The sequence below is a fragment of the Rhinatrema bivittatum genome, chromosome 5 (genome assembly GCF_901001135.1).
Source record: "Rhinatrema bivittatum chromosome 5, aRhiBiv1.1, whole genome shotgun sequence".
Taxonomy (NCBI): Eukaryota; Metazoa; Chordata; class Amphibia; order Gymnophiona; family Rhinatrematidae; genus Rhinatrema; species Rhinatrema bivittatum.
In genome coordinates, this window is record NC_042619.1 from 52,099,258 (window position 1) to 52,123,559 (window position 24,302).

Consider the following 24,302-nt stretch of genomic DNA (forward strand, 5'->3'; position numbering starts at 1 on the left):
TACCTGGCTATCTCTAGTCAGTTATTCAGCCACACTTACCCAGCCAAAAGGGTTGCTGAATATCCAACTCAGTCTGACTGCAACATTTGCGCAGTCGTATTAAGGACTGCCTTTTATGCAGCTGCACGTTAGGTAGCCCCATGTATTGTGCTACCCCCCACTAAATTTAAGAAGTCTGCCCTGCCCCCATCTTACCCGGCTAGCTTTCTGCAGGTAGCAATTTTATTCATGCAGATTTAGCAAGCTGATGGGGGGAGGATTTTGAATAGATAAAAATCTTTTGAACATCCATCCCATAGGGGTTACTTCACAACTTAGAAAAATTTATAGCTGAAAGATATTTGGTTAATTTAGTGACTAAAAATAATTTGTAAAAGTCGGTGAAAAGGCTCTGCATATTTTAGAAACCCAAATCAACCTTTTTGCACAAGTTTTAAGGTCTGCCACCACTCACAGCTATTACTACTACTACTACTACTGCTGCTTAATATTTCTATAGTGCTACAACACACAAGAAACATTCCTTTTTCCATAGAACTTAGAATCTAATCAAGACAAACATACAGGTCAATAGAAATTTGTTAAAATTGGTTAATGAGGCTGAAGGCAAATCCAGCAGGTTTAAGATTTAAAAGCAGCCTCAAAAAGGTGGGTTTTTAGATAGGATTTAAATAAGTTGAGAGACGGAGCATGACGCACCAGCTCAAGAAATCTATTCCAATCAAATGGTGCAACCAGGTGAAAAGCATGGAGTTGGGAGTTGGCGGTAGAGGACAAGGGCGTAGACAGGAGTGACTTGTCTGATGAGTGGAGTGCATGGAGGAGGTATGTAGAGGGAAATAAGAGAGGAGAAGAAGAGAGGAGCTGCCGAGTGAAGACACTTTTACGTGCATAAGGGAAGCTTGAACTATATGCAGGAACAGCTAGGGAGCCATAATGCATTATGAGTGTCATTATAATATGCTTGAGTCTCATTATACCTTTTTCAATATGGAGATTTAATCTTGTGACATCAGCAATGTCTAAATATATATAAAAGTTTAGATGCATCTAGAAAGTATGTTTCGTGCACTTGTATGAAATTTGACAGAATGACTGTATGTGTGTGCATGAGTGAGTTAGATTTTAAGAATGAAAAGAAGTGCAAATTTATTTATCTGAGGACAACAGAGATTGTATGTACTATTTATGTTGAACTGGGAAATGTAGGTGTTCTGTCAGTCTAAACAGCTTTTTTAAAAGATAGAAGAGCAGCATTGTCCCTATAAAGTAACATCTGTAGAAGAATAGTAACCTGGTCATCCCTTAATCATGGATGTTTGAGCTATTTGCTCCCCTCACATTCTCTATTTTTCTCAATATAAACAGTTCAGTTTAAGAGAATTCTTACCAGATTAGCGGAAATCGCTGAGTGGATGAGTGGAAGGATGACCACCCGGAAAAAATCAGTGGATCTGAGGCATTTTTTATTTGATTTGGGCAGATCGCGATTTGCAGCCTTCAGTGAAATTCCCGAGTCTGGGGAAAGCAATAGGGCTAACTCGGCCACAGGGCCTCCAGAGGAAAAGGACTCTCTTAAGACTTGCGCCGAGCCCACAAAAAAGAGGATTTTAAGAGATGGTTTCAGGAATTACAGAGGGATATAAAATATATAAAGGAAGATATGCAAGGAGCCATTACTGAATTCCGCTCCGAAATGGTGGATTTTGGGAAACGCGTCGAGGACATTGAAGTGGTCATGGGGGATCAAAACACTGACGTCACCTGCATAAAAACTGAGATTGCGGACCTCCAAAAAACTAACTCAAGAGATTGCCCTCAAAGTGGAAGACCTCGAGAACAGATCTCGACGATTTAATATTTGAATTAGAGTAGTACCCAAAACAGTGGCTTTTGAAGATGCCAACCTGGTGGTTCATAAAATATGCCGGGTGGTATTAAATATAGGAGATGATATAGGTGAACACTTGAATAAAGATATAGTAGTGGATAGGGCTCACAGAGCTTTAGGTGCTTCGAAGAAGAATATTCCGAGAGATATCGCCTGTGTTCACAGTTACCGCCTAAAGGAAAATATTATACAACAAGCAAGGAAAATGGGCAATATCTCTTGGGAAGGACAGAACATTACTATTTATAATGACTTAGCCGCTGAAACTTTAAAGAATTAGAAGGATTTGCAAAATATAATATCATTTGTAAGAAAAGAAAATATCCACTACGGTGGCTTTATCCATATGGATTAGCATTCACTATAAGTGGTGTCATATCGAGGATTTATACGGAGGCTGAAACAGTCTTGATTTTAGGAGCAGTGGGTTTCTCAGTCCCGGAAAATGTTGACACCATGCGCAAGAAACCAGAGGCAGAGAGGCCCAGATGGCAAAGGGTCAGCAAGAATGGTATTTGTCTCCGGCGCAACTCTACAGACCAACGATCCCCACGAGCGGGAATAGAGTGAAGAATCTTCTCATGCCAGAAAGATTATAAATTATGATCTTATAAACTGGAGGGGTTTTTTTTCTGAAGGGTCTTCGATCCACTCATTGTCTTATGAAAGTGCTGTCTTTGTAATGTTTTGTAAGTCATTCAAAGGAGAAGGGGGGGGGGGGGGGGGGGGGGGGGGAGACTCATTCCCTGTAGGGAGCACTGTTGTGGCTGTGGCGGCTGTGTAGTAGCGGGAGGGTGGGCGGGAAGGGGATAAGGTTTTGAGTCCGGGAGGATTATTGGAGGGATTTTAAGGAGATATGATTTTAAATTAGGATTGTAAAACAGATTCACTGCTGGAAGATGGCACATGTTTGGGGGGCGTTGACTTATGATTATTTGATCTTTGGGGATGCCCGATTTGTTATAGATGGCGACTCTTAAGTTTGTGTCATTGAATGTTAAGGGTCTGAATTTTCCTCACAAAAGGAATCTCATGTTTAAGGAATTGCTCTCTCTGTAGGCAACAATTGCGTTCATTCAAGAATGCAGTTATGAAAAAGGGATGATTGATTGCTATCATCCCTGCAATATAATCATATAATTCTGGCTGCTAGTACTCCAATCCATAAATATACAGCGGTAGGGATCCTTATTTCAAAGGACCTAATGGTACAAATAGAATCTGTTCATCGCAATGAGGAGACAAGGGGGCACTCCATGAAGTTAGCATATGGCACATTTAAAACTAATCGGAGAAAGTTCTTTTTCACTCAACGCACAATTAAACTCTGGAATTTGTTGCCAGAGGATATGGTTAGTGCAGTTAGTGTAGCTGTGTTTAAAAAAGGATTGGATAAGTTCTTGGAGGAGAAGTCCATTACCTGCTATTATTCTGCAATAATGTGGCAAAATGGAATTTAGTTGAAATGTGGAGGGATAGACATCCTTCAGGGAGGGATTATTCCTATTACTCTCGACCTCATGACACATATACCAGAATCAATTTCTTTTTGGTAGATAGATCTTTAGTTATTCATACCAGAGGGGCCGGGATAGGGAATATTACATTGTTGGATCATGCACCCATCTGGTGGGAAGTTTCTGGAGTCCCCTCTGATAGTGGGTGGGGGTTCAGGAAAATAAACGATTCCCTGTTAATGTTATGGTTTCGAGATGTTTTAGTGGATTCTTGGGTACTGCAGAGATGGCCACTCCCATGGGGAGGAGCCCCATGAGGAACCGCAGTACTAGGCTAGACTCTATACACGCAGACACAGAGAATTCGTGTTTATTATACAGCTTGGTGGTACTGCCCAGGGGGTGGCAGCAGTGAGGTAACCCAGTAGAGTACTCCAGGGGTCCTCGGCAGAGGAGACCCGTCCCACACTCCAATGATGGTAGGCTGCACTGGGTAGAGGAGAGAGTCCTGGATGTAGACTCGCAGTGCAGAAGCTGAGACAAGCTAACAAGGTTAGTTTACTCACTGAATAGATAGCTGTATTTGATGAAGATCCTGGCAGGCAGAAGTAGTTGGTTTGCAATCACCAAGGCAGGGAGAGCAGGCCCTCGAGGAGCGAGTACCCGGTATCCCAGATAGGCACCTGAAAGAAAGCATAGGGCCCCCGAGGAGCGGGTACCCAGGTTAGAGGTGAATGGCCCCGGAGGGCAGCGAGAACTTCCAGCGGCAGCAAGGAAGTGGCAGTGTAGCTTAGACCAGAGGCATTCCAATCCTTGCTAATTCAGTTTGTTAGCAAATGAAGGGCAGGCTAAATACCCGGATGGCATGACATCACTCGGAGGGGCCGCCCCCGAGGTTCCCGCCATGACGTGGATAAAGACATGGGTGGCGTGTACGCGTGCACCCTAGGAGGCCCTCAGGAGAAACATGGCAAACACCGTCGCCATAGACGTTCCGGTGACGCCGGAGAGAGTGGCATGATGACGCGGCAGCAGCCATCTTCCCAAGGCTTGTGGAGAGAGAAAGAAGAAAGGTGAGACACAGAGGTTGAAGCCGTCTGAGACCGACGGACGCAACAGTATCCCCCTTCAAAGGGACCCCTCCAGACCCCCTACCTGGTCTTGGTTTATGAGGATGCGATCGATGAAATTGATGAAGCATCTCTTTGTCCGTGATATTAGCCAATGGTTCCCAAGAGTTTTCTTCTGGTCCGTATCCCTCCCATGACAGGAGGTATTCCCAAACTCTGTCTCTCTTTCTCACATCAAGGATGGCATCAACCTTGTACTCGGTGTCTTCTTCTGCATCAACAGGAGTAGGTTCAGGAGTCTTGGTGGAAAACTCGCTAAGAACAAGCGGTTTCAGCAGTGAAACATGGAACACATTATGAATCTTCATACCTGGAGGAAGTTTCAGACTATAGGTAAGTAAGCCCAATCGTTGGAGGATGGGAAAAGATCCGACAAAGCGTGGAGCAAATCGAGCAGATGGAAGCTTGAGTCTTAGATATTTGGAAGACAGCCAGAATTTATCATCAGGTGCTTTGCAATTGGGAGCATCATAGCCTTTCTTTGCTCTTTGTCCTGCTTTTTGGAGCATCTCTTTAGTCTATCTCCAGAGCTGCTGTATATCTTTGGCAGTAGATTGAGCTTCTGGGGACGACACTGAAAGTGGAAGTGGTAAAGGTGGTAAGGGTTGTCGTCCGTAGACCACTTCTAAAGGTGTAGATCCAGTAGATGATGCTGGATGCGAATTGATGGCGAATTCAGCCCAGGGCAACAGTTCAGCCCAGTCATTCTGTCGTGTACCAATATAGGCGCGGAGGAACTGTTTGAGAGTTCTGTTCATTCTCTCAGTTTGGCCATTTGACTGAGGATGGTATGCAGAGGTGAAGTCAAGTGTGATGTCAAATTTCTTACAGAAGGCTTTCCAGAACTTGGCTGTAAATTGAGCTCCTCTGTCAGAAACAATGTGTTTTGGCATGCCGTATATGCGAAAGATGTGACTGATGAATAGTTTAGCAAGTTCCATGGCTGAAGGCAAGCCAGGGAGAGCCATCTTTGAGAACCAATCCACTGTTACCCAGATGGTATTGTTACCACCAGAAAGTGGCAAGTCCACCACAAAGTTTGTAGCAGTGTGGGTCCAGGGCTCTTCTGGTACTGTCAAGGGTTGAAGCAGGCCCCAAGGACGTCCGGGCGGAGGTTTCTGGCTGGCACAATTGGAACAGGAAGCTACGTACGCAAGAGTGTCTTCCTTCATGGTGGGCCACCAATAGTACTTCTATAGCTTAGCCAGTGTTCGCCGTTGACCAGGGTGTCCAGCCAGTTTTGAGTCGTGAGCCCATGCTAGCAATTTCTTCCTTAAATTGTGGGGTACTATGGTCTTGCCTGCGGGTACCGGATGTGTAGCTGACAACATAACTCTCTTTGGGTCGATGATATGCTGGGGTTCCTCAGGTACGCCTTCAGAGAGAAAAGAGCGAGAATGCATCTGCTCTGACGTTCTTATCACCAGGGCGATATTTCAGCACAAAGTCAAATCTGTTGAAGAACTGGGACCACTTCGCCTGTCTATGGTTAAGGCGTTGAGTGTGACGGAGGTACTCCAGATTTTTTTGATCGGTAAAGACAGTGATCTGATGTTGTGCACCTTCAAGCCAGGGGCGCCATTCTTCGAATGCCATCTTTATTGCCAACAATTCTTTATCCCTAATGCTGTAGTTCTTCTCCGCTGGCGAGAAGCGTTGGGAAAAGAATGAATAGGGGTGCAAGATCTTAGAGTCACTGGTCTGGCTTAGCACAGCTCCTACACCAACGTCAGAGGCGTCAACCTCCACAATGAAGGGTCATGTAGGGTCCGGATGACGGGAGACAGAGTTTGCTTGAGAAGGCGTCTTTTAACTTCTGAAATGCTGTCACAGCTTCCATAGACCAAGTGGCAACGTTGGCTCCCTTCTTAGTCATCGCATTTAATGGAACAGTCAATGAAGAGTAATCTTTGAAGGTCCTGTAGTAGTTTGTAAATCCTAAAAATCGTCTTAGAGCTTTTATGCCAGTGGGTTGCGTCCATTTTTTAATACTCTCAAGCTTCTGAGGGTCCATCTGGAAACCTTTGTTTGAGACAATGTTCCCTAAGAAGGGCACGGATTCCTTGTGGAATTCGCATTTAGTCAACTTGGTGTATAAGCGGTTCTCACAAAGTCTCTGCAGAACTCTTTTGACATCCTCCTGGTGGGATTGCAGGTCCTGTGAGAATATCAAGATGTTGTCTAGGTAGACAATGACACATTGGTAGAGTAGATCACACAGAATATCATTCATGTTTTGGAAGACGGCCGGGGCGTTGCACAAGCCAAAGGGCATCACCAGATATTCAAAGTGCCAATCCCGGGTATTAAAAGCCATCTTCCATTCATCGCCAGAGTGGATGCAAACTAAGTTACATGCTCCTTTGAGGTCAAGCTTGGAGAATATCCTGGCTCCCTATAACCTGTCAAATAGCTCCGAGATGAGTGGTAAAGGATAGCGATCCTTTACGGTGATCTCATTCAGGCCTCTGTAATCAATGCATGGACGTAATGTTCCATCTTTCTTCCCCACGAAGAAGAAGTCTGCGCCGGCAGGAGGCTTGGAAGGTCTTATGAATCCTTTCTGGAGATTCTCCTGGATGTATTCTGACATCGCTTTATTCTCTACAACAGAGAGAGGATAAACCCTTCCTTTGAGTGATTCCGTATTAGGCTTCAAATTGATGGCGCAGTCATAGGATCTGTGTGGAGGTAATACATCAGCAGCTTCTTTAGAAAACACATCTTGAAAAGCTGCATATTGAGGCGGCAACCCAGGCAACAGTGGGGTAGTTGGCATGCATGGTATAGGCAAAACTTCCATCAGGCATTTGCCATGGCAATCTGGATCCCAACGTGAAACTTCAAAGTGGCCCAGTTGAATTGTGGCATATGTTTCTGCAGCCACGGTAACCCAAGTACCTAAGGGTGCATGGCCATCTCTAGCACAAAAAAGGAAATAGTCTCTGTATGAAGAGCACCAGTACGTAAGCTTACTGGCTCTGTAAGCAGGGTTACTTCACCCAGTAAGGGCTCTCCATGAATAGAGGACAGGAGTAGAGGAGACGTCATGGTAGTGGTAGAGGTCCGCAAATGTTCCACTAGACGTTTCAAAATGAAGTTTCCCCCTGCCCCAGAGTTCACTAAGGCAAGGGTCTGGTATTCTAGAAGTCCGCAGATTAAGGATACTGGAAGAGAGAGTGGAGGAGAGGGTAAAGTTAGACCTAAGAAGAGTCCTCCCACAGGACTTAGGTTTGCCAGTTTCCCAGACATATAGGGCATGTTTGAACAGCATGACCAGCATGTTTGAACAGCATGACATGCATAGTCCCAATCTCTTTCGAGTTCATCTCTTTTTAGAAGTCAAATGACTGTGGCCCAATTGCATTGGTTCTTCTTCGCCAGCAACAGGACCTGGAGGTATAGGCCTGGGTACAGACTTGACTCGCGTCTCTCCCTGAGGTGGTCTTCTGGGGCTCTTGACCTCTTGAACCTTGTCACGAAGTCGGTGATCAATCCTTGTTGTCAACTTCATCAGTTCTGCTAAGATCTCGGGCAGTTCTCGAGCTGCCAGCTCGTCCTTCAGGTGGGAGTTCAGGCCTTCAAAGAAGAGGTTCTTCAGACATCTAGGGTCCCAATGTAATTCAGAAGCCAACGTCTTGAATTCTATGGTGAAGTCTGGTAAAGGTTTATTACCTTGATTCAGATAAACCAAAGTGGATCCTGCTGTAGTATACCGGGCAGGTCATCGAATACTGATTTGAACAGTTCAAGAAATCCGGCAAGATCATTCAGGATAGGGTCATTGCGCTTCCACAGCGGTGAGGCCAAGCCAGCGCTTTTCCATCCAGATACGAAAGGATATAGGTGATCTTGGCTTACGTTGTAGGGAAATGGTTAGGTTGCAGAGAAAAGTGCATGCAACATTGATTGATAAATCCTCTACATTTCAACACTTTACCCGAGAAACGTGTTGGAGCAGATAGAGACTGTTGCGATCCCCCCTGCTGCTGCGCTACAGGAGGTCTCTTACCTTCCTCCGGAGGCCGCTCTGAAGCCTGGGCCTCGCCTGTGTTCCATCCGGGACTTGCTCCAGGGCCTGAGAGGCCTAGCTGTGCCTGTGGCTTGCTTGCCAGCGTTTGGACTTCCTGTTTGGCGACGCCCTTCTCCTAGGGGCTGGCCCGCAGCTCTCCACCTGACTTATAGGACCAGCGGTGGGCGGTCCTGGCAAGCTCCTCCCCGGGAGTTGCCTTCTACCTCCAGTATTTAAGGACTTTCTGTTAACTTGCAAAGGGCCTGCGGATCAGGTCCTACAGTCGTCTGTATCCTTGCTGATCCAGGTCTTCCATGATCACATATGCTTTGATGGATCCCTGTCCAGTGTCTCTGCCTAGATGTTTGTTCCTGTGCCTGCCAGCCGTAAGGACTTCGGATGTGAGTATCCCAGCATCGGAGTTCCTGTTCGCCTGGAGTTTCCCTGCACCCTCCTTCTCAGCGTGGTCCGCGACCAGCCTTCCTGGGCTGTGTAGGGCGCGTCTGGGACAGGGTGGTCCGCGACTCAGTCCCACGGGTGGGCTGAGTAGGGCGCCCTGATGGACAGTGCCATGTTTCCGTCCAGCCTTGTCTACAGTGTCTGCTTCAGTCCTTGCCCGGATGTCTTCCTGTCTCTGCCTTGACCTACGTCCTCGTCTGGTTCCTGAGCCTTCTGTCCTGTTGGGCCCTGGAGTGGCCAACAGGAGGGATTCGTCCCACGGGCTCTTGAGCTTCTGCCAGCCGAGGGGGCTTCGGATGTGAGTATCCCAGCATCGGAGTTCCTGCTCGCCTGGATCTTTCCTGTGTCTCGCTTCAGCCCTTGTCCTGATGTCTCCGTCTTGCTTCAGCCTGCTTCTGCCCCGTCTGATGTCTTCTGTTTAAGGACTCTGTCTGCCCTCGCCTCTGTCCGGCCTGCTGCCCATTGCCGTTCCCTGCGGCAGGTCCGAAAGGGCCGGGAACAGTCGGAGGACCGTTCATTAGTCAACTTCCCCGTGTTGGCTACCATGGGCATGCAGGTCCGGCTGAGGGTCGGACTCCCTGCTTCTGTTCCTGCCTGCCTGGCTCACCATGCCTGCTCAGCTCACCTCCCACGGTGTGGCCTTGGGCTCCTCCTGGGGTCCTGCCGTGGCCCAAGGGCTCACCACCCGCCCGAGACGACCGCGCCCGCGCGCGCTCATAACAGAGACACTGTAGTCTTGACTGTATTGAGACCCTTACTTTTCAATATATTTATAAATGATCTGGAAAGAAATACAACGAGTGAGATAATCAAATTTGCAGATGATACAAAATTGTTCAGAGTAGTTAAATCACAAGCAGATTGTGATAAATTGCAGGAAGACCTTTTGAGACTGGAAAATTGGGCATCAAAATGGCAGATTAAATTTAATGTGGATAAGTGCAAGGTGATGCATATAGGGAAAAATAACCCATGCTATAGTTACACAATGTTAGGTTCCATATTAGGTGCTACAACCCAAGAAAGAGATCTAGGCGTCATAGTGGATAACACATTGAAATCATCTGTTCAGTGTGCAGCGGCAGTCAAAAAAGCAAACAGAATGTTTGGAATTATTAGGAAGGGAATGGTGAATAAAACGTAAAATGTCAAAATGCCTCAGTATCGCTCCATGGTGAGACCGCACCTTGAATACTGTGTACAATTCTGGTCGCCGCATCTCAAAAAAGATATAATTGCAATGGAGAAGGTACAGAGAAGGGCAACCAAAACTAAAGAGGTTAGGACTTTTCAGCTTGGAGAAGAGACGGCTGAGGGGGGATATGATAGAGGTGTTTAAAATCATGAGAGGTCTAGAATGGGTAGATGTGAATCGGTTATTTAGTCTTTCAGATAATAGAAAGACTAGGGGACACTCCATGAAGTTGGTCCAAGAAAACAAACTGGTAACCAATCCAAGATGGCTGATAGCAACAAACACAAGAGGTAGAATCGGTGTAAAATGGACTTTATTGAATCTTAGGGCAAGATTCAATAAAGTCCATTTTACACCGATTCTACCTCTTGTGTTTGTTGCTATCACTCCATGACGTTAGCATGTGGCACATTTAAAACTAATTGGAGAAAGCTCTTCTTCACTCAACGCACAATTAAACTCTGAAATTTGTTGCCAGAGGATGTGGTTAGTGCAGTTAGTATGGCTGTGTTTAAAAAAGGATTGGATAAGATCTTGGAGGAGAAGTCCATTACCTGCTATTAATTAAGTTGACTTAGAAAACAGCCATTGCTATTACTAGCAACTGTAACATGAAATAGACTTAGTTTTTGGGTACTTGCCAGATTCTTATGGCCTGGATTGGCCACTGTTGGAAACAGGATGCTGGGCTTGATGGACTCTTGCTCTGACCCAGTATGGCATGTTCTTATGTTCTAACTTCTTTACCTGCAGAAGTCGGTGTATTCATCTGTGCGTGTAGCTGGTTAAAGGCAACAGTCAGGTTATCCCATGAATTCTATTGTTCGGAGATTCGCTGGGCCAGGCCTGGAATGGCCTTTAAAGCGGTGAGCTGAGCCGAATCCATGGAGTTAGCAATCTGTTATAGTTTTGAGGTGTTTGAGTGGATTCTTGGGTACTGCAGAGATGGCCACTCCCATGGGGAGGAGCCCTGTGAGGAACCGCAGTGCTAGTCTAGACTCTATACACGCAGCTACAGAGAATTCGTGTTTATTATACAGCTTGGTGGTACTGCTCAGGGGGTGGCAGCAGTGAGGTAACCCAGTAGAGTAGTCCAGGGGTCTTCGCAGAGGAGACTCTTCCCACACTCCAATGATGGTAGGCTGCACTGGGTAGAGGAGAGAGTCCCGGATGTAGACTCGCAGCGCAGAAGCTGAAGGTGAGACAAGCTAACAAGGTTAGTTTACTCACTGAATAGATAGCTGTATTTGATGAAGATCCTGGCAGGCAGAAGTAGTTGGTTTGCATGCACCAAGGCAGGGAGAGCAGGCCCTCGAGGAGCGAGTACTCGGTGTCCCAGATAGGCACCTGAAAGAAAGCATAGGGCCCCTGCAGAGCGGGTACCCAGGTTAGAGGTGAATGGCCCCGGAGGGCAGAGAGAACTTCCAGTGGCAGCAAGGAAGCGGCAGAGTAGCTTAGACCAGAGGCATTTCAATCCTTGCTAACTCAGTTTGTTAGCAAACGAAAGGCAGGCTAAATACCCGGATGGCGTTATGTCACTCGAAGGGGCTGCCCCCGAGGTTCCCGCCATGATGTGAATAAAGACGTGGGTGGCGTGCACGCGCGCACCCTAGGAGGCCCTCAGGAGAAACATTGCGAACACTGTCGCCATAGCCGTTCCGGGGACGCCGGAGAGAGCGGCATGATGATGCGGCAGCAGCCATCTTCCCAAGGCTTGTGGAGAGAGAAGGAAGAAAGGTGAAGCCCAGAGGTCAAAGCCGTCTGAGACCGACAGACGCAACAGTTAAAAGATCGCGATGCAGAATTGCAAATTAGAGCAGTGTCACAGATTATTTACAACAAAATATATCCCCGGAAACAAACCCAGCAATTCTGTGGGATTGTCTAAAAGCAGTGGTGAGGGAGAGACTGATTTCTCTGGCCTCTCACAAAAAGAAAGAGAAAGAACGTCAAAGCCAATTATTGAAAGAGAGGTTGCAGACGGTTTAATTGCCTCATAAAAGAACTCTTTCTACCAGTTTATTACAGGAGTTGAGGGATTTTCAATATAAATTACATTTGCTGGAAGCGGAAGAGACTACATTTAAGATGTATTTATTAAGCAATTTCAATATGAGCATGGCAACAAGGCCAGTAAGTTGCTGGCCCATGCCCTAAAAGCCAGGACATCCCAGGCTCAGATAACTAAAATCAAGGATAGGAATGGGTCACTGATCATAAGGGGCGAAGGGATATGAGCTTGGTTTAATCAGGTTTTTGCTGGGCAGTATGCTAGAGAATGTGCAGTCTCAGAGACAGGTATTACAAATTTCAATTTTCTTAGATTGGATGGCCATTACCATCCTTTAATGTGGCTGGAATAACCATACTTCCCAAACCTGGGAAAAATTGGACTTTATGTAGCTTATATCGTCCAATCTCCCTTATAAACATAGATTTGAAGATTCTGGGCAGAAGCGGCTGGATTAGTCATTTCTCTACTGATACATGATGATTTGGCAGGCTTTATGCCTGGACGCATGGCGGGCGATAACGTCAGAAAGATTATTAATCTCACTCCCCTCGCCTTCTGTGTTATTTGGGGTGGATGCTGAAAAAACCTTCGACCGCGTCCACTGGCCATTTTTATTTCAAGTCATGGAAAAGATGGGATTAGATGGCTGTTTTTTAAAGTGAAAAGCGGTATACTGAGGCCTCGAAGCTTGTATTAAGGTAAATGGGGGGTATTCTCAAAATTTTGAGGTGCAAAGGAGTATGAGGCAAGGATGCCCACTGTCACCTTTATTATTTGCAATCTGTGTAGAGCCACTTGTGGAGAAAATTAGAAAACATGCTACTACTAGGGGTATCCAGGTGGGAGAAACAATATAAAATCTCTTTATATGCAGATGATATCTTATTCACTATTACTGACCCTGAACAATCATTAAGCTGTTTACTAACTGAACTTGAAACATATGGGAAAGTTCCTGGTTTTAAAATGAATAATGACGAATCTGAATTACTACCCATCTTTTTACCGGAAGGACAGGCCCAGAATCTCAGAAGTCAATTTCCTTTTCAGTGGGTGAAAGAGGAGGTGAAGTATTTGGGGGTCCTGGTGGGATCTGATTATGCAGACTTATTTTGATTAAATTATGTATCACTATTTAAAAAGTTGGGAAAAGACTTAGAGGCTTGGGAACGACTGACGATGTCTTGGCTGGGCAGGATAGCGGCATAATAAGGGGTAAAGCTAGCACGTCGAAAACACGTGTCCAAACGTGGATTAACAGTGCGCTCCACAGGAGTGCACTGTACTGTATCGGCCTGCTAAAAGAAGACCTCCTAGGGCAACAAGAAAGGTGTTGTACCAGATTAAACTAGACAGAGGTTTGGGGGTCCCTAATATCACTAAATATTATGTGGCTTCGCAATTAAAAGCTGTAGTGGACTTTCCTAATGAGGACAGGCTCAAGCAGTGGGTTGCATTGAAGAGGTTATGCTTAATGATAGGCAGATGAGGGATTTGTTTTGGACGCCCGGGGGAATCCCTTACACTGAGAATCAGATCTCACCGTGTTCTGTCTGTACCTTGTTGATTTGGAGGTCATGGCGAAATGTTCTCTTAGGTACCAGGCAATATGTGTTTTCTACTTCAGCAGGGAACTGTGAGAGCTTTCCCACTGGGAGAGTCTGTAAAGTGTTTCAGACCTGGGCAGATAAAGGGTTGCATCCTCTAGGACAGGTTTGGCAAGGTCAGATGTTGGCGCCCTTCCATATGTATTAAACGAAAAATGTCATTTATCTAATAAAGGTCTCTTCGTTTATCTGCAGTTGCGGCATTTTCTATCTACTAAAAGGGTTCTAACTTGTGTGCTTTAATAAATGGGACTCCTAAACAAAAAGCGGGTTTCATGCTAGCATGGGAACAGGATTTGGCGACAACCATAGAAGAGGGCGAGTGGGATTGGTGTTTCATGTCGATCAGCCGTAGCTCTTTATCCTCTCGATTGGTAGAAACTAGTTGTAAAGTTCCTTACAGATGGCATGTCACTCTGGTTAAGCTGAACGGTGGGCGACTTTATGCATATGGGCTGGAGATGCCCTGTTACTCAACAACTAGGAGTTTAAATGGGGAGTTGGCTGCAGGATTTGTTAAAACATTTCTATAACATTAAATCCTATGGCATCTCTCTTGAATTTCCCAGTGGACAATGTTATCCGCTCAGCAGAGAATTATTTATTTGAATGGCTGCTCATGCAGTGAGAGGGGGAAATTGTGAAGGGATGGAAAAATGATAGGGCACCTTCATTCCAGGCTGTGATCCAAAGGCTGAAGTGGATTATTTATTATATGGAGAAACTGACTGCTTTAAGGACTGACAGGATGTAAAGATTTCAAGAAACCTGACAGTGCTTTTGGCAGCGGCTAGATTCCAGGCCATCTTAAATGTACGGGCTGTCATCAGCAGGTTTTGTGAGAGATCACAATCTTCCAGATCGTTTTGGTTCACAATTTATGTTACAGTTTATAGCATGTGTAGATCTCCTTGCTGAGGATATGTTTATGGAGAGCTATTATAGCCTCCTCTAGGGGAGGGTATTTCTTCTAATAATTATTACCAAAATTTTCTCATTGAGAAAACACCATTCAGATTACGCGGCGGGGAAGAAATCGTATTTCTCTCTGTATTTCGAGGGGTTCTGGAAGCCATTTGCTGATTTGGTTAATAATTATGTATTCTTTCTGTACGCATGTTTTGAATATTGATATATTATCATGAATAAAACATTAATTACAAAAAAAAGAAGAATAAATAGTAACCTGTTTTTAGGAGTCATTATGTCATTTTCAGTTTTTATTATTCATTATTTTTTCCTGGGAATTTATAAGGGTTTATTATGACAAGAACTAAAACATGAGAAAATCAGTTGAAAAACACAATTCAGTAGTTTTCCAGATAAATATTGGAGTTTATTTTGTTGGTCAGAAGCCAGGACAATAAAAGAATATTAAGCAGATTCTCCCACCCACCATTTCAGCAGCACCCCTATCTTACCTAACCCCCTGCCTAGCATGTCTCTCTCTTCCCCTCTAACTCCCGCCACTGCATTTATCATTACTGGGTAGCTCCAGGCTCCTTTCTCCTTCAACAGCAAGCTTACTGAGGATCCTCTGAGGATCCCGCCCTCTACAGCACTGCACTCCTGCTTTTGTGCAGGATCAGGGAATTTGCCAGGAAGTGCTTCTGATGGACAGAGCCTGCTTCAAATACATTTGCAGCACTAGAAAGCAGACATTTGGTTGCTTGGTGGTTGAGGAGTTGGGACTTGAAACACCGCACGGATGGAACTTGAACGGGTAAATGTGAATCGGTTATTTACTCTTTCAGATATTGCAAGGACTAGGGGGCACTGCCATGAAGTTAGCAAGTAGCACATTTAAACCAAATTGGAGAAATTCTTTTTCACTCAATTCATAATTAAGCTCTTTAATTCATTGCCAGGGGATGTGGTTAAGGCAATTAGTGTAGCTGGGTTTAAAAATAGTTTGGATAAGTTCCTGGAGGAGAAGTCCATAAACTGTTATTAATCAATAGGAAATAGCCACTGCTGTTGCCAGCTTTAGTAGCTTGGGATCTATTTAATGTTTGGGTACTTGCCCAGTACTTGTGACTTGGATTGGCCACTGTTGGAAACAGGACGCTGGGTTTGATGGACCCTTGGTCTGACCCATTATGGTATATCTTATGTTCTTATGATCTTGATGTTTCAATCCTGTACTCTCTGTCCACTCTGTTTGACTTCCCTGGGAGAAAAGTCTGATGTTTCCAATCTTGAACAAAATTCTCTATCTCCTTACTCCAAGTTGTGAGGAGGGATGGGAAAAAACTTCCACACCAACCAAAAAGAGGAAAAATCCAAATTGCTCTAAATCCCGAAATCCCACGCTGGGTAGTGCTGTCACTGCTTTGCTTCCTCTAGGATTTAGAGGGGTAGCTCACAGGTCTCTAGTCACTGCCCTCAGGATTGTGACAGGGTGTTCCTCAGAATGAGAAAATTAATCTCAGTGTCTGATTGAAAGTCTCCAAAAGTCTCTCTCTGTTCCAAAAATGAGGCAGACCCTCTCCGACAGGGAGTGTACTGATGCGGGATCTCCTCTGAATGCAGGAGAGAGAGAAAGAGAGAGAGAGAAAAAGAGAACATTGTAGAAAACTTATCATTGTGTGACTTCCCTCACTCCAAATCATGTCAAATCTTCACTGATGTGTACTGTGCTGTTTGTATGTCTCACTGTGCAGGTAAAACTGGCCCCAAACCTGGCCCTCCTGTAGTGGTATAAAGAGTTGACTACTATGAGAACTTTATAAAGAGATTTTCTCTCTCTCTCCCCCCCCCCAGCCCAGTGCAGTAACTCTAAAATTATCATAGCCACGCCCCTTTTCCTTATCACGGACATTATTCATACGAAAGTTATCGCATTTTGATGAATCTAGGCCTAAGTTCACATTGAAAGTTGGCATAAATGTGTTTTGGCAAGGCAAGAGTTATGTGAGCTGATACAAAACTACTCTCTCTGTATAAATTTAAAAAATGACTATAGACATACCTATTGATTATTTTAAATTAATTTTGTAAGTTGTTTGTTGTAATGGCTATAACTTGTGAGCAGAACAGGAAGCTGTGATCTTATAGATATGCACCTCTATAATGAAAAATGTTTATCTCAGCACAGATGCTCCACTTTGCTGTGGCATTTATTGTGTATCAGGAGACTTATTCAGAGATAGGGGGCCTATGTACAAAGCTTTTTTTTTTTTTTTCCCCCATAGACACAAAGGGGCGGATTTTAAAAGGAGCGCGAATAGCCTACTTTTGTTTGCACTCCAGGCGCAAACAAAAGTACGCTGGATTTTAGTAGATACGCGTGGAGCCGCGCGTATCTGCTAAAAACCTGGATCGGCGCGCGCAAGGCTATGGATTTTGTATAGCCGGCGCGCGCCGAGCCGCGCAGCCTACCCCCGTTCCCTCCGAGGCCGCTCCGAAATCGGAGCGGCCTCGGAGGGAACTTTCCTTTGCCCTCCCCTCACCTTCCCCTCCCTTCCCCTACCTAACCCACCCGCCCGGCCCTGTCTAAACCCCCCCCTTACCTTTGTCGGGGGATTTACGCCTCCCGGAGGGAGGCGTAAATCCCCGCGCGTCAGCGGGCTTCCTGCGCGCCGGGACGCGACCTGGGGGTGGGTCCGGAGGGCGCGGCCACGCCCCCGGGCCGCCCCGGGCCGTAGCCACGCCCCCGGGCCTGCCCCCGGAACGCTCCCGACACGCCCCGAAAACACCGTGCGGTTCGGGCCTGCCCCCCGACACGCCCCCTCCGAAAACCTCGGGACTTACGCGAGTCCCGGGGCTCTGCGCGCGCCGGTAGGCCTATGTAAAATAGGCTTACCGGCGCGCAGGGCCCTGCTCGCGTAAATCCGCCCGGTTTTGGGCGGATTTACGCGAGCAGGGCTCTGAAAATCCGCCCCAAAGTGAGTCAAACACTTTAGTACATCAGTCTCATCGGGTTCAATTTTTTTTGAAAGGGTTCACTTGCTCAACTTTGGGAATCAGGCTCCTAAATTGACTCCTTTGAAAACAGACTAGGGCTGAGTACCTAAATTTAGTGGCTATTTTCATTAGGATCCTAAATTAAGGGTGTCCTAAAAAATGGGCTGCTACAAGGACAGATTTAGGGAGGCTTAAAAACGTTAGATACTAGCACTTAACGTGTCATTTTTCAGAAATGGGTTGAAAACCATCCTAAATCTACCCAGCTAACATGTAGTTGGCTAGAATTACAGTGCTCTTCCTAAACTTAGTCGGCTAACACTGAAAAATATGTGCTGGCTGGCCATCGTCTAAAAAAAAAAAAAACCCCCGACAAAAACAAACCACCAAGCCAATGATCCCACCTCCCTGTCTCTCGACACCCAAACTGTAAACTAAACCTGGATGCCAGCCCAATGCCCCTTCAAGACTCAAACTTTACAAATAAATGTGGCTGACAACCTGATGCCACCTCTTGAGCCCCACATCCAACACCCAAACTTCAAAAAATAAACACAGACACCAGCTCCAATGTCCGTCCTAATCCCTCGCCCTTTCTCCTGACACCTACAATGTCAAAAGATGTCCCTTTGAAATTTGTTCCCCTATTTAGGTGCCTAGTTTCAGTAAGGGGCTACTTTTAGGGCCTAAAAATTGGGCAGCTGTGGAGTTGGATTCAAGAAAGGAAAAACAGTTAGGCACTTAGCATTGATCTTCAGAATTAAGTGCCTAACTCTGGTGTTAAATCTAGGCAGATGAATTGCAGGCCTAAATTCTGGGGACCTAAATTTAGCTGAGTTAGCTGAAAGTTTTTAGGCATCTAATTTAGAAACTAAGCATTTTTCGAAAAATGACCCCCATAGTATGTTGCCTCATATATGGTCAATTGATATGAATCAATGGTCTATATGGAATCCATACCCTTAAAGATGAATTTTTAGACCTGCACATGGGAGCACTTGTAGACGCTTTTGCTGGCTTGCGCACATGGACGTGGCGATTTTATAACATACGCACATATATGCGTGCATAGTATAAAATCAGTTATACACGCATACATGTGCACACAGATTTACATTGACACAAACATCTGCCTGCAAATGCCGCCTCGGTCGCGTAAGTGGGCGGGTATTTTAGTAGATACGCGCGCCGATGCAATTACCTTATTTCCCCACTTTGTTCCCAGTTCGCCCCAGTAAAGGAGAGGCCCCCTAGCTAACTTACCTCCCTTTTACCCTATTAGCCCCGACCCTTAAAACCCCACTGACTAGCCTAGTTTTTTTTTTTGTTTCATGAATTATATGCCGTCCATAGTAGAAGTAAAGTTACACGGTTAGGGACCCTGGCGTGTGCTGGTGTGCGTAAACACTTACACGCCGAGTTCATTTATATTTCCTTGAATGCTCATGCCCTACCCAGACCATGCCCATTCCCCACCCCTTTTAATGAAAACATTTTACTCGCGTACTGGGAGATATGCGCATACCCGGGCGCCTCTTAAAATCCACGCGGTGTGCGCTGGGCTGATATATGCACATATCTCCCGGTTTTAATGCGCTTAGGGGCTTTTAAAATTCACCCGTTAGGTTGGAGTTACAGGGGCCCAGATCCTTCTGGAATGAGTCAGACAAGCCCAAAGAGGATGCAAAACGAAAGGCCTAAAACAGTGGTTTTGAAACCTGTCCTATTGACCCCACAAGTCAGGTTTTCAGGATATCCTGTTATCCTTTCAGTACATTTCTAATTTATTACTTGTTGAATTTTTATTTAGTTACTGTTAATCAGTTTTTTGACCTATATCTTCTTGCCTTTCTTTGTTGTTATTATTTCTCCCCCACCGCCCTGTTATAATGTATTTTCCACTCTTTTGTTGTTATGTGAACCGGCATGATGTCTCCTACTAATGCCGGTATATAAAAGTTATTAAATAAATAAATATCCAGAATAAATGTGTATGAGATATATCTATATACCTTAGAGCCCCAGAATATGCAAAAGTAATTCATGAATATTCATTGTGGATATCCTGAAAACCTGACTGGCTGTGGGGTCATCAGGGCTGGTTTGAAATCGCTGGTCTAAAGATTTAGATAATATCCAGACTGGTTTTCCTTTCATTAATTTGTTCATTATGTGATGTGTTTTCAAGCCATCAATGGTTACGTTTTTGGAAATCTACCTGGCCTGGAGATGTGTGTGGGCGAGACTGTTTCCTGGCATTTATTTGGAATGGGTAATGAAGTGGACGTTCACTCTGCCTATTTTCATGGCCACACCATCATAAACAGAGGGCACAGAGCTGACATCGTCAACTTATTTCCGGCCACTTTTGTCACAGCTGAAATGGTCGCAGAAAATCCCGGAAAATGGTTGTTGGACTGCCAAGTAAATGATCACATTAAAGGTAACAAAACGGCTGGTTTGGCTAAAAATGAAAAAGCTAGATCTATTAATGAGGAAACCAATATAAACTTTATAAATCCATCTAAAATTTAAGTTTAAATAATTAAAATTTAATTACAAATCTTCCTTGCTCATGCTGCTGTCTGTTTACTGACGATTTTCTTCTGGCTTTTGTATATGAAACATTCACGCAATGATTATGGGATAGAATGTTTCATTGATAAAATAAATTACAATCCTTAGAAACATTTTTCCGGTACCTCCAGAAGAACAAACTTTACTAGGAAAGCTGTTCAGTGTTTGGCTTCCTTCTGTTTTCCTTCAGCTGGCATGCAAGGCCTGTATGAGGTGAAGTCCTGTAATAGCAGTGTTTCTGCACCGCCCTTGACTGGCCAAGAGAGAAGGTACTACATCGCTGCTGAGATGGTGTTTTGGGACTATGGTCCACAGGGCTTTGACAAATTCAGTGGCCAGGCTTTAAATACCACAGGCAGGTAAGGTTATTTTCTAAAACGGTGAAGGTTTTTCCCCCTTCTTCTATCTTAGCTTCCACTTCCTAGTCCAGCTCTGAGTTTTGCAGCTTCCTTCACTCGGTGGTGATGTGCTTCTACGGTAGGTGGAACTATTCATCAGCGTGCAGCGGTGCCAGGAGGCGCTGTGAAGATCGGTGTCCTCTGGAATGAGAAGGAATCATGGGGGTGGGGTAGGGTGGGGCCCCGTTGATTGGGGGGGGGGGGGCAGGGTCAGCTTGATCTTGATCGAGGCGAAAGATTGACAGTTTGGTGTGTGTGTGTGTGGGGGGGGGGGGGGGATGCCTTAGATGGAGAGGTCTTTGATGAAGGAAGCGGCCTTTGATGGGGGAAAGTCAGGCCTTGATGGGGTTGACTTGATCGGGAGTGCTTGTACACAGAGGGAGGGAAATGAAATCCCCCTTTTTAATTGGCCTCTTCACTACGGGTCAGTTAGATCATGGGAGTTTGAGACCCAGCAAGAATACTGTAAAGATAACACCTTGTTTGAGGTAAGCGTTGACTTTTAGGCACACAGTAAATAACGCCTGAAGAAGACCACACCACATTATTTGTCATGTGCCCGCTAATGCATAATTTGCCTATGAAATTTTGTCATTTTATGTGAATGCGTGCTAACTTTAGCACATTCCTGCTACCGTCCTCTGACTCTAGTTTAGAGAACCGCTGGGGCAGATTTTATAAATCTGCGCACACGCATACTTTTGTTCGCGCACCAGGCGCGAACAAGAGTACGCAGGATTTCAATAGATACGCACGTAGCCGCGTGTATCCATTAAAATCCGGGGTCGGTGCGCGCAAGGCTGCCCAAAATCGGCAGCCTGCGTGCGCCGAGCCACGCAGCCTGCCTCCGTTTCCTCCGAGGCCGCTCCGAAATCGGAGCGGCCTCTGAGGGAACTTTCCTTTGCCCTCCCCCCACCTTCCCCTCCCTTCCCCTACCTAACCTCCCCCCCCCCCCCGGCCCTATCTAAACCCCCCCCTACCTCTATCACGAAAGTTACGCCTGCTTGAAGCAGGCGTAACTTTGCGCGTGCCAGGCCAGCTGCCGCGCTCCATGTTCCAGTCCTGGGGCTGGTCCGGAGGCTGTGGCCACGCCCCCGGAATGCCCCCGAGCCGAAACCACGCCCGCGGTGCCGCCCCCAGATGACGCGCTGAACGTGTCACGCCCCCTTGACATGCCCCCTCGACACGCCCCCGGATGATGCGCGGATCGCGACACGCTCCCCAAAACGCCCCCCTCAGGAAAGCCCCGGGACTTATGCGCGTCCCGGGGCTTTGCTCGCGCCGGAAGCCTATGCAACATAGGCTCGGCATGCACAGGGGGTGTTTGGGCCAGGTTTTCGGGGGGTACGCACGTATCTTACGCGCGTACCCCTTTGAAAATCTGGCCCTTAGTGCATAGTCCACTATGATGGCGGTGTGTGTTAAATGGCCTTAGCATACATAATGATCTTTAGTATATATGCCCAAATATCATTTAAAAGAATAAAGCCACACTTGCCTCAAAATACTACACACAAGGGCTAAAATCTGTCCCACAGAAATGCATCCAGAGAATCCTGCTCACAAGCATTCATACTGGAGACTCTGCTTTAACATATGGGCTCTCATGTCAGTTACCAGGTGCCGTGTATGTTTCATGGAGGTGTGGGTGAGCTGTGTATTCTATAGCTTGTGTGTTTTAAAAATGACTGCATGTCCTAGTATTAGTTAGTGCTTTGAGTTGTCATCGTGTGCTGATGTGATTTGTGATATCCCTACAGACCTGTAGATGGATTGCTCTATGAGGGGCGGATTTTCAGAGCCCTGCTCGCCTAAATCCGCCCAAATCCGGGCGGATTTAGGCGAGCAGGGCCCTGCGCGCCGGTGAGCCTATTTTACATAGGCCTACCGGCGTGCGCAGAGCCCCGGGACTCGCGTAAGTCCCGGGGTTCTCCGAGGGGGGCGTGTCGGCAGCATTTTGGGGGCGGGTACGGGGGCGTGGCTACGGCCCGGGGCGGTCCGGGGGCGTGGCCGCGCCCTCCGTACCCGCCTCCAGGTCGCGTCCCGGCGCGCAAGATGCCTGCTGGCACGCGGGGATTTACGCCTCCCCGAGGGAGGCGTAAATCCCCCGACAAGGTAAGGGGGGGGCTTAGACAGGGCCGGGTGGGTGGGTTAGGTAGGGGAAGGGAGGGGAAGGTGAGGGGAGGGCAAAAGGAAGTTCCCTCCGAGGCCGCTCCGATTTCGGAGCGGCCTCGGAGGGAACGGGGGTAGGCTGCGCGGCTCGGCGCACGCCGGTTATACAAAATCAATAGCCTTGAGCGCGCCGATCCAGGTTTTTAGCAGATATGCGCGGCTCCGCGCGTATCTACTAAAATCCAGCTTACTTTTGCTTGAGCCTGATGCGCCAGCAAAAGTAGGCCAATTCGCGCTATTTGAAAATCTACCCCTGAATGTATACTTTGTGTTTCAGTTGATAACACTTTGATGTGGCAAGAAACTCTGTGGGCATATGGAGAACGTGTATATATAGATTGGAAGTGTGGTTGAGATGTGACTGAATGACTTATGTGAAAGAGAAAGCAAGGAAATCGGAATATAAGGAAAACCAGGTTTAGAACAGGATATAAGAGAGAGCGTGTACTTTTTGGAGATCAGATTCTAGCCATTAGGGTATGCCAGAGCTGTTAGTCTTTTTTTTTATTTTTATTTTGTAGAAATTAATGAAACAAGCATGTATGTTTATGCTTGATAAATCCTGCAACATATACCAATTTTACCCTTGTGCTTAATCAGCTAGGCTAGTGATAAATAATAAAATGATGAACTCTGTGAAATGATATTGCTAACTTTGTTCTTGGAATCATATATAGTCATTCGTGAAACACTGGGTAAGATGACAATACTTGGAGGTTTATTAGTACTTTGATCTTATAATTTATGGTCCTCTGGGTCTGTAGTCTTTTGGTGTGCTTGAGATTTGTTAGGTAAGTCAAGAAACAAAACTGGAATTTACAGTGCTGAAGATTTCTTGTAGCCATACTATGCCCGGAGAAAACTGTAATCTTTATAGATTTCGTATTGGACCAGTAAAAAAAAAAAAACAAGAGGTTATTATGTATGAGCTTTTAAGGTCTCATTGTCCTCTTCTTCAGATGGGACCTAGTGGCCTTGGAAGCTCATACACTATTCAATAGTTCTCAACCCTGTCCTCAGGACACTTAGCCACTCTGGTTTTCAAAACATCCACAATGAATATACATGAGAGAGATTTGTTTGCATGCACTGCTTCCTTTGCATGCAGATATATCTAATGCATATTCATTGTGGAAATCGTGAAAACATGACTGGCTAGGTGTGTGTCCCAAGGACTGGCTTGAGAACCCCTGCACCTTAGTATCTCTTTTGTTGAGCCAATAAAAGTTATCACAATCTACAAGGTTATAGGTGACATTTATTGATTGTTATATCTCTTTGCAGTGATTCTGAAACCTTCTTTAAGCAAGGTCATGATAGGATTGGAGGACAATACTGGAAGGTTCGTTACACGGAGTTCACTGATGAAAGGTTCAACAAAAGGAAGGAGCGACCTAAAGCTGAAAAACATATGGGAATACTCGGTATCGCAAAGCTTTCTCTACATTTTTGTTTAGTAGCATGCACTTTTTTGTTATCTAGTC

The 24,302-nt window shown here is 45.8% G+C and overlaps 1 protein-coding gene across 3 annotated transcripts in view; it reads left to right on the top strand.

Moving 5' to 3' along the window:
- Positions 1–24,302, top strand: part of HEPHL1 (hephaestin like 1) — a 181,602-nt gene that overhangs the window by 36,174 nt on the left and 121,126 nt on the right. For all 3 annotated transcript variants that reach the window (XM_029602335.1, XM_029602336.1, XM_029602337.1), the window contains exons 5-7: positions 19,860–20,114; positions 20,439–20,607; positions 24,103–24,242. In XM_029602335.1, the coding sequence (XP_029458195.1) occupies positions 19,860–20,114; positions 20,439–20,607; positions 24,103–24,242 (564 nt within the window). The remainder of the gene's footprint in view (positions 1–19,859; positions 20,115–20,438; positions 20,608–24,102; positions 24,243–24,302) is intronic.